Source organism: Trichoplax adhaerens, genomic scaffold (assembly GCF_000150275.1).
Source record: "Trichoplax adhaerens TRIADscaffold_1 genomic scaffold, whole genome shotgun sequence".
NCBI classification, from domain to species: Eukaryota; Metazoa; Placozoa; class Uniplacotomia; order Trichoplacea; family Trichoplacidae; genus Trichoplax; species Trichoplax adhaerens.
Window position 1 is genome coordinate 179,350 of NW_002060943.1, and position 10,526 is coordinate 189,875.

The 10,526-nt window shown below is 32.3% G+C and overlaps 1 protein-coding gene across 1 annotated transcript; it reads left to right on the forward strand.

Moving 5' to 3' along the window:
- Nucleotides 1–249: 249 nt before the first annotated feature.
- TRIADDRAFT_49541 (uncharacterized protein) lies at nt 250–10,116 on the forward strand (the record flags this gene model as incomplete). Its single annotated transcript, XM_002107558.1, has 48 exons — nt 250–370; nt 776–827; nt 1,056–1,059; nt 1,171–1,221; nt 1,314–1,376; nt 1,650–1,651; nt 2,259–2,325; nt 3,034–3,124; nt 3,188–3,239; nt 3,307–3,364; nt 3,465–3,524; nt 3,597–3,647; nt 3,765–3,839; nt 3,932–4,005; nt 4,081–4,145; nt 4,221–4,258; nt 4,515–4,571; nt 4,687–4,771; nt 4,895–4,956; nt 5,049–5,138; nt 5,213–5,272; nt 5,352–5,408; nt 5,556–5,670; nt 5,757–5,826; nt 5,909–5,912; nt 6,030–6,071; nt 6,155–6,270; nt 6,343–6,385; nt 6,461–6,560; nt 6,648–6,775; nt 6,871–6,957; nt 7,131–7,225; nt 7,298–7,379; nt 7,448–7,480; nt 7,567–7,751; nt 7,835–7,869; nt 7,950–8,031; nt 8,102–8,178; nt 8,312–8,367; nt 8,460–8,588; nt 8,674–8,749; nt 8,893–8,991; nt 9,075–9,178; nt 9,249–9,320; nt 9,397–9,510; nt 9,597–9,713; nt 9,792–9,876; nt 9,986–10,116. 48 exons carry the CDS (start codon nt 250–252, stop codon nt 10,114–10,116), a joined length of 3,612 nt encoding a protein of 1,203 aa, XP_002107594.1.
- Between the last annotated feature and the right edge of the window lie 410 nt (nt 10,117–10,526).

The window sequence follows — 10,526 nt, forward strand, 5'->3', positions numbered from 1 at the left end:
TTTGTTCGATTATTGTATTAACAAATGGGATTCCGCCATGACTCTATAATAAGCTTTACTTGATTTGTACTTGACAGCGCAATTATAACTTTAAACAGTATATTAACAGGCATTCTATTATTATTTAATTAGAGTCTCGGTTATAATGTTACTGCAGGCGTGAGCATTTACATGAGATAATGTTACATCTTCTTTACAGCTTTTACTATCGTAGTATACTGTCATTTCGTTTTGCTACTTTACTGATTTATGTGTATATGTCATTGCAATGCAGATGGCACTGGCTATGCTGACCATGGAAGAGAAGTTTTCGACGATGACTTTGATCAAGAAGATACCGAAATGGATTCAGCTAATAAATATAGCGGAGGTAGCATATTTGAGCGATATCTATTTACTCCGTGCACCGATTCATTGTTGCATAATTAGGTTGAGCCTACATGAGTGTTGTCATCATAAACATTAATGTAATAGTTATAATAACCTGTGATATTAATATGATATTGATAATAAAAATCATCCAATCTTTTTATTATAATATGATTTGTGTTACACCATGTACATGCTTATTCGTGATTTAGTCATAATCTAATTTTTTGATTTTAGGCAATAAGCAGAAACGTGACAATTTTGGCCATCCATCTGCAAAAAAGCAAAAAAAATTGGTAAAATATTTACTCCGTTACATCGGTAGCAATGTTATAGCATCTACTACTGATTTATTGTTTACAAATTCTAAACCTATACGTAAATAATGGTCTGTAAATGCTATTAGAAGTTGTCACTGAACGACTCGCCTGGGTTGTGAATATTGAAAAATATATGATGTAACAATCTTAGTTATAAGTTATGTGCTACAGTAGTAATATCCAAATTATTTAAGACTTTATAGATAAGATATAACGTTTTCGAATGATTATGAGCATAATACCGTAGTATCTTTGAAGGAATGAGAATAACCTATAACATTACTTGTACATGTATGTACGTGTGTTAATCAGAGTTACTTTAAGTGCACGACACAAAGTGTGACACGGAAATTCCGTTTTATGTAGTACTGTAACTGTACTTTCTGAACTGACCGTAGTCGAAAAGAAGTTATGTACCTTTTCTCTAGTTTCTATCCAAATTCATATTGGGCGTTATATCAAAAATTTTTTGTAACTTCAGGTAATGAAACCAATCCAAAGCATGTTTCTAGCAAGTAGCAAGAAGACTCAGGTAAAGCAGAGTCTTTGAATTTTAGTGATCCACTGTTTTTTTTATGTTCTGGCTATGCTAACACCGTATCTTATGTTTATGTGTTCTTCTAGAATAACAAGAACGTAAAGTTAGAAAACGATGACCTGTTGGATGATATTTTACAAGAAATAGAGGTAAAAAAATGTTATCGAATATATTCTTCTTGACGTCTTCCAGCCCTGGCCTACATGCTGTCATGAACACTAACCCTATTCTCGATTTTAATCTCTACTTTTAGAAAAAAGACCCTGTACCAAATGCGAATAAGTCTGATCGGTAAAATATTTTAACCAGAAATATCCGTTCTATTAAATTTCGATATTAATTATTCTACTTGACCAATTACTGTCTACAATCCAATTACAGAACACCATCTAATCCTAGAAATCAAAAACAACTTACCGGAGCTGTATGTCATATAATATCTTGCAACAGCTACTTAACGCGATCGTCAGTTACATTAGTTCCAAAAGTTTTAATAATAAATCTGAACATATGCTTCGTTTAGGCTATGAAAAGGCGATTATATGTCCGTGAGCCAATTGATATTCAACCGGAGAAATCGAAAGTCACACGCGTTGACAATATTTCATGTAGGTATACAAGTCATTTGAACATATCAGGTCTGGATAATTTTTCTGGCGCAACTACAGTATTTACATCACTAAGTAAAAAGATAAAGTTTCTTTAATGTTACTTACTAATTACTCAAACGATATTATTCGATTAGTTTCTGTAATATTCTCATTTTGTATAAATCAATGAATAGCATGCAATAAAACTTTATTTTTCTGGAATTGTATTATGATGATAATAGCATTCAAAAACAGCCGGATCGATAGGAATCTAACGGAGGCTTATACAGCAAGTAGCCTTCCTGTAATAAAAAAAGAACCAGGCATATATCGTGAACCGTCGTGAGTACTGAAATGTCAATCTAATACATTGCAATCTATTATGACATCACAACAACGTAACCACGGTTTCTCCTTATGCTGCAAATATTATATCCTAAGGCTTCCGGATTCTTCTATTAAACAAGAAATTGATTCTCATACCGAAAATTACATTCCTGCTGTGAAGGTATGTGATTCTTAGTTAAGACGATAGGTTACTACTTTAGAGCAACATACGGTTTTTGTTCTGACCAACAAAACACAACTTTTTATATAGGAATCTGACCATTTTACTAGCAATGATGACTTAGACATTGTAATGAATGACATTGATGGTAAGTTATAACTAAAAATGCCATCGGTATCGGTTATTTTATACACAAAACGCTATTGAATTAAATTAAGCCCTAAAATGTTACATTTAACAAATTTGATTAAACAGCCTTCCCAGATTGTGAGAATACAGATACGGTTAATCCTGAGGAGGAAAATGTAAATGCAGTCAAAAATGACCGATTGCGTCATCTTTCTACATCGTAAGCTACATTCACTGCTACCCTAGCTATTTTACGACTGATCCTGTAAAATAAAACTAAATATATTTACGTTGGGTCGTAACAGGTCGGACTTTATTTCGAATCACGATCTGGAATTAATGACAGACGAGACGCTACATAATTCCGATTTTCAGGTACACTGTACCAACACTTACGAGTATTTTGATAATTATCTTCTTAGTCATAATATAGTGTCACTAATTAGTCGAATATTAATTCAAATTTACAGAAAGTCGATAGTATGGCTACTACAACACCCACTATACCAGTTGATGAGATAGACGGTCGGTTGCGCAACATTGCTATTCTAAACTTTTTAAGATAACGTTAATGTCTAGCACTGGCAATATAATATCAAATTTGTTGCAGGTGAAAAATATATCGACTTCTTTTGGTTTGATGCTTACGAAGACCCAAGTCTTCAGAAAGGTAGGATTAAACATTGAGATAGATAGTTCGTTATATTGTTACTTATAATTTTATCTACCGTAGGGATTATTTATCTGTTTGGTAAAGTCAAAACTAAAGAAAATGCATATGCTAGGTAATACATTGATTGGCCTAATGACTTTTATTTAAAATGTAATGAGATAATTTTCACTCGGATATAGTTGCTGCCTAATTGTGAAAAATATAGAACGCGATATTTACATCTTACCAAGAAAAACCGTAAGTGTTATTAGGAAATGTCCAAATGACGCTCATGAGACTGAAGTAGTTATTTATGCGTCTATGAAATAAAAATAACGTGAATTTATATCATGTGTAGCGTTTAGACACGGACGGTTCAGACTCGGGAATTGAAGTTACTATGAAAGATGTGTACGAGGTACTTCTATAAATATATTAAATGTGTCAAATTTTAATGAATTTTGTAAGACGATTTGGTTGATCTAAATAGGAATTTAGTGAAATTTGTAATAAGAACAAAATAATGACGTTCCGAAGCAGAGTAAGATCATAGTAAAAACAAATTATAATACTTTACGAAACAAAATATGCTAAATTACATATTTTATAATTATGTGTGTTACTGTACATTAATCGTTGACATATCAATACTATATAGGTAACTAAAAAGCGATATGCTTTTGAATTGAAAGATGTGCCTGTTGAATCGGAATATTTGCACGTTAAATATAGTGTAAGCTTTATAGACAATAAGTACATTTTAAACATGTATTTAGATGAAAATATTTCGGAATAACGTGCATTCATATTTTCCTTTCAATTCAGGCTGCTTTACCGCAAATAAAAAGTGATATGCAAGGGCAGACATTCAGTCATGTATTTGGAACCAACACGTCGAGGTCAGCTATATATTGAGTGTTCTAAGATGGAATCAAAATATTTATGTTCTGGCCAACTTTATCTTTGATTCATAGTTTGGAGTCGTTTTTACTACATAACAAAATTATGGGCCCCAACTGGCTTAGAATCAGAAACCCACGTTAGTTTCTAGTATATTGGTCAATTAGTACATAACATATGCAATTATTAATGTATAATTAATTCAATGCAATAGAATTTCCATCACAAAAAGTTAGCTACTGCAGATCTGAGGTACGTATACGCGTATACAAAATTTTGGCACTATACTTATATATCTGAAAATGACTGTATGTTGACATGTATGTAATCACATTTGCAGATTTGTGTTGATGACCCTGAAACTATTAAAGTCTTACAAGGGAATGAACTGCCTAAAATGGTACTTTTCTTGCTAATGTCAATATTTAATTTTTTTAATATTTTTACATAATTCTGCTACCATATACTGCTTTGAATTAAATTTATATCTTACCTAAAATCTATACAGACTATCCTAAGTTTCAGTATGAAAACGATCATTAACCCTAAGACTCATGAAAATGAGGTTAAAAGTTTGATATTGCTTTTTAAGTGCTAATCCTCCTACCAATTATTCCGTGTGTACTAATTTCTGATCATAATTTTATCTCTGCAATGAATTTAAAATTAATGTACCCCAGATTGTAGCGATCGCTGCTGTAACACACCAATCATTTTACTTTGATAAACCACCCCCAAAATCTTTATTCGAGGGTCACTTCGTAGGTACGTAGAAAGATGTTGATTGACTATCATCTAGTTTTACTTGCTAAAATACCATTTTATGTATTGCAAGATAAAATAAGATTACATTAGCTTAATTGAAAAGGCTACATTTTTTATTTCTAGTTATTAGAAATCTCGTCGATCATAACATCCCGATGGGTTTTCGCGATTTTATGAAACAAAAGGTTTATGTCATGTTTTACAATCATACATTTTTATTAAACAATTTTACGCTCATCAAAACTGGCGCGATTAATCTGCAATTTTAATCGAGTAGAATATAAATCTTGAAATCTCATCCACGGAAAGAGCATTATTAAGTTTTTGGCTCGCTAAAGTACAACAAATCGACCCTGATATCATCGTGGTAAGCTAACTTGTATCTTGCCATCGTTCTTTATACCTACATTGAAGTGAATGTGCCTTTTATCCAATTCTCAGGGACATAATATATGTGGATTTGATATCGATGTTATCCTTCATAGAATGAATACGTGTAAAGTAAGATACCTATCGCTTATGTCTGGCACATACTACCTTTTTGTTCTTATGCAATCTAATGGGAATGTCCTTATCTTAGGTGTCGTTATGGTCGCGAATTGGAAGAATTAAAAGACATGCCATGCCTAAATTATCTGTTAGTCTCGATGCGCACACATTTAATGGCGCATTCCGTTTATCCTCACAGCTGTATTTTAGTCTGATATGATATTAGTATCACATTTGCATTTATTATTCACCTTCGTAAATCGCTGTCATTTCCATTTAATCTTTATGATTACAGTCTACCGTCGGTGGTTTCGGATTTGCAGACCGTTCCGCTTGTTGTGGTCGATTAATTTGTGATGCCAAAACATCCGCTAAGGAATTAATTCGAGTTAAAAGTTATGATCTTACAGGTAATGTGTAAAACTGTGAACCTTAGGTCTTGCCTAGTCTTTGATAGAAATGCTTATATAATTATTTCAATTACATATCTTTGCAGAACTCACATCATACGTTCTGAAAGCGAAAAGATTCGATATTAACCAAGATGAGATTGCAGATAAATTTAAGTACGGTGTTTATGGGTTTCAAAAATTTAAATCAGTTAATAGTATTCACTAATTTCTTTGCAAACTTTTAAAATATTTTTAGCTCTGTTGGTGATCTATTCGCTCTAGTAAACCATACTTTCGTAAGTAATAAAATATCACACTGTGATAATAGTATATGAATATCATATTTCTTTACTTAAATTATATCAAACTCATAATAGATGGATGCAACCTTTGCCTTGCGGATTGTGTATGAGTTGAACGTAAGCATCTTAGAAATTTAAGGTCAATTATGGCGATCAATTTTCAGCTCAAGGAATTTTCTTATTTACTTTTTAACGGACAGGCGTTACCCTTAGCCTTACAAATTACCAACATTGTTGGAAATGTACTATCACGAACTCTCCTTGGTGGAAGATCGGAGAGAAATGAATTTTTACTCCTGCACGCATTTTCTGAAAAGTAAAGATTTAAAGAATTGCTGAATATTTAAATAGTACAAATTTTCTAAGTGTTATAATTTTATTACTATAGAGATTTCGTTTGTCCTGATAAAAGTTTTAAAAAGAAGCAACAGGTTTGGGCTCTATACGAATTTAACTTTTTATGCAATATTGATAATAATTGTATGTTACAAACTTGAAAATATCAGTTTAATGAAGAATTTGAAGACCACGATGATGCGGCAAAATCTAATAATAGGCGTAAAAAGCCGGCGTATTCCGGTGGTTTAGTTCTTGAACCAAAAAAAGGTATAACGCGAGTTGTTCTTAGTGGTATAACTAAATTATGTCCCTCATGATTTCATTGATGAATATTACTTACTTTGCTTTTCCTAGGCTTCTATGACAAATATATTTTGCTGCTGGATTTTAACAGTCTGTATCCGACGATCATTCAAGAATTTAACATATGCCTCACTACAGTTGATCGTCATCATCTTGCAGCGGATGAGAACAATGATAACGTATGCCTACATTTCTGTCACTTTTAATGTCAAAAGATTTCGTTGTAGCTACATAAATGAGGTCGAATGATTATCATGATCGATACTTGCTATAGGAGTTGGAATGTGAATATCCTAGTCCAGACTTAGAGCCTGGTGTTCTTCCGCTAATCCTGAAAGGACTTGTAGAGCGACGAAGAGAGGTATTTGTACAGCATATCTTATTTTGGCTGATAGTTAAGCTGCTGTTAACATCTTATGTACAATTAAAATTATAAAGGTAAAAGGCTTAATGAAAAGTTGCAAAGATGAATTGGCCTATAAACAAGTAAGTATAGCCTACTACTGGTAATACCGAAATATTTCGTTTTGGGAGTACGGCCACCTGTACTTAAGACTAATATTCCTCATTCATCGTCTTGTATTGCAGTATGACATTCGCCAAAAAGCTCTGAAATTAACGGCAAACAGGTACATCATTCATATGCCTGTTACAACTTAGAATTTAAATTAAGACGTACTCTAATGCTTATTATATTGCAGCTTGTATGGCTGTTTAGGATTTTCGAATTCGAGATTTTATGCAAAACCTTTAGCCGCTTTGGTAACAAGTAAAGGAAGAGAGGTAGAAAACTATATTATTTATTTGTCATGCTTGCGTTTTAAAGCTAAAGATATTTTTGTTTTTCCAAGATTTTAACTAAAGCTAAAGAATTGGTGGAAAATGTAAGATATAATAGTCAAACATATTAAATAATGAATATTTCCTTCGTCATATAAAATTACTTAAATCATGTTTCTTTGAATTACAGCAAATGTTATTGGAAGTTATTTATGGTGATACCGATTCAATCATGATAAATACCAATTCAACTAACTTAGACGAAGCTTATAACCTTGGTCATAAAGTGAAAGCAGAAATTAACAAATCCCATAGACTTTTAGAAATAGACATTGACGGTGTCTTCAAATCTATGCTTTTGCTAAAGAAAAAGAAGTACGATATTTACTACAATATTTATACGAAAAGCTAGATATAACGAAACGATATATTAACTTAATATAATTTCATTTTACAAGGTACGCAGCTCTTGCAATCCAAAAGAATGAAGACGGTAGGAAGTTGTTTTTCGATATCAAAATTTTTCTCTAATAGGCTATTTGATGTCATTTGATCATTACTTTTTATCTATAGGAACTCTTTCCGAAGTTAAGGAACTGAAAGGCTTAGACATAGTCAGAAGAGATTGGTGTCAATTAGCAAAGGACGTTGGAAAGTAAACACTATGGATACATAAAATTTATAAATTTAAATCATTTGCTATAACAAGTTTAAAACTTTTCCAGCTACGCCCTATCACAAATTTTATCTTCGGATTCTCGTGAGAATATTGTCGATAAAATTCATTCCTATCTCACTGAAGGTAATTTATTACTATCTTCCTGAAATAATAATTAAGTTAAAACGTTTGTTTATCTTGGAAGTTCTACTTTATTAGCCAGTAAAAACTAAATATTGATGAAAATTTTAAAATTTCGTTTTTGTTTTATAATTAGTTGGAGACGACGTCCGTTCCGGTCGCATCGACATAGATAAATACGTTATTTTAAAAGTATGTCTTCATATTATACAGGAAGTTAGATATTCTGACTATGGTAAATGTCTATTTGCTTTAAAATTTTAATTCCTCTACTGCCAATACAGACTTTGTCGAAGTCGCCTAACGATTACCCTGATAAAAAGAGCTTACCTCATATTCATGTGGCGTTATGGATGCAAACTGAAAATCGTAGAGTGCAAATTGGTGATGCTGTTCCTTATGTAATTTGTGATGTAAGTGCTGCTACCAAATTATGCACGTATATATCCATGGAAAATAATTACTGGATGACAACAGTTAACTCCTATTGCAACTTAGGATGGATCGCAGTTAAATGTCGCCCAACGAGCCTTCCATCCTGACCAATTTCGCAGATCTGATTCCCTTAAGATTGGTATGTGCTAAGAATTCTATTCTTGAAATTAAGCTATTATCAATAGTTATTCCGAATTCGAACAGATTCTATCCCTGCGATTTGTGAAATTATAGTAACTTCATTTTTAATTTACACTTGTTGTATTTGTACCTTTCATGCAGATTTTAAGTATTATCTGGCATATCAAATACACCCCGTTGTTTCACGCCTATGTGATCCTATAGAGGGTACAGATTCCGCTCGGATAGCTGACTGCTTAGGTATTATATTACGAATTTAAAAAAGTCTGTAGTAGCTGTTGCAAATGATTCTTTGTACTGAACAGTTTCTTATGTTTCGCTAGGTTTGGATGGCTCACAATACAAACATAAGAGCTATTCAGCAGAACAAAATGAATCTGATGCCATGCTTGGTGATATGCATATGAGCTTGGAAGAACAGTTTAAGGTTAATTTACAATATTAAGATTAATTGGGAATTCTTATTAATGATTAATTTCAATTCTACTATGTCACAGAACGTGGAACCTCTAAAAATTAGTTGTCCGAAATGTAAGGTAACAGAAGATTTTGCCGGTGCATATAATAAGGTAAGGACCAAATACAATTTGTTATTTGCTGCTACGTTGTTATATCAATGATATTATCATCAAAAATAATTTACAGACTACGAAGCAATCGGGACTAGTATGTCCTCATTGCAACAGCAACTATAATGTTGTTACGATACAGAATAAAGTTGTCTCAGAAATCCGAAAATTTATTAAAACATATTACCAGGTTTGATTGTAATTATCAACCTATTATAATTCGATATATGTCAGAAGGCAGTATTAAACTGATGTGTATGCTATTAAATATTTTAGAATTGGATGCAATGTGATGATCCATCTTGTGATTATAAAATGCGGCAAGCTCCGTATTTTATCTCTGGTCGTACTATTCGTTGTCCTGCATGCGAAAGGGGACATCTAACTCTAACGGTAAGATGCTACTGAATAAAAATGTTATCGAAGTTTTACTCTTTTTATCTTGCCTAAAATTGATCATGTTACTATTAGTACTCTGAAAAATCTTTGTACAATCAAATTCTCTACTATCAACATTTATTCGATATCGATCAGATTGAAAAGGGGATCCGTATAGGTAATCTATAGGAATTATAGGATATTCAGAAATGAAATTAAATCTTGTGTTAATAACTTACTGTCTTGAATCGGATAATTTACTTTTACGTCTTTTGTTATTGATATAGATCAAAATATTAAAGCCGATTTTAAGAATTTGTATGGCACCGTCAACAAGATCATATCGCGCAATGGCTATTCAGAAATTAATCTCAGCAAGTTATTCCAACGATTATTTACTGGTCCAGCTAAGCGTTAAAAAAGTACCGCTAAAGGCTTCAATTGAGACCAAGCTAAATCTGATGAAAGTACTTTACTGTCTTGTCATGAATGTTGTTATTATATTATTATTACTAGTAGATCTGCCTGCATTATTGAAACGTGTTGATGTGGATGGATATCATTTGGTATGCCGTGTAATCATTTGATTTCATACTGTAAAGTTTGAAAATTTTTATGTGTATCATCCATTTGACTTTAGGGGCAGGCTAGTACATATTATATAGGATTATGTTTGATTTAATATGTATACTAAATATTACAAGTCTAATGTAATTACTTATACAAAACTGTGTGATAAGTCTATATGCAATACGATATCAGTACGCTGGAATCCTTCAACAAGTACAGCATACATTCTATACTGTAGCTTAATAATGGGTGCATTGC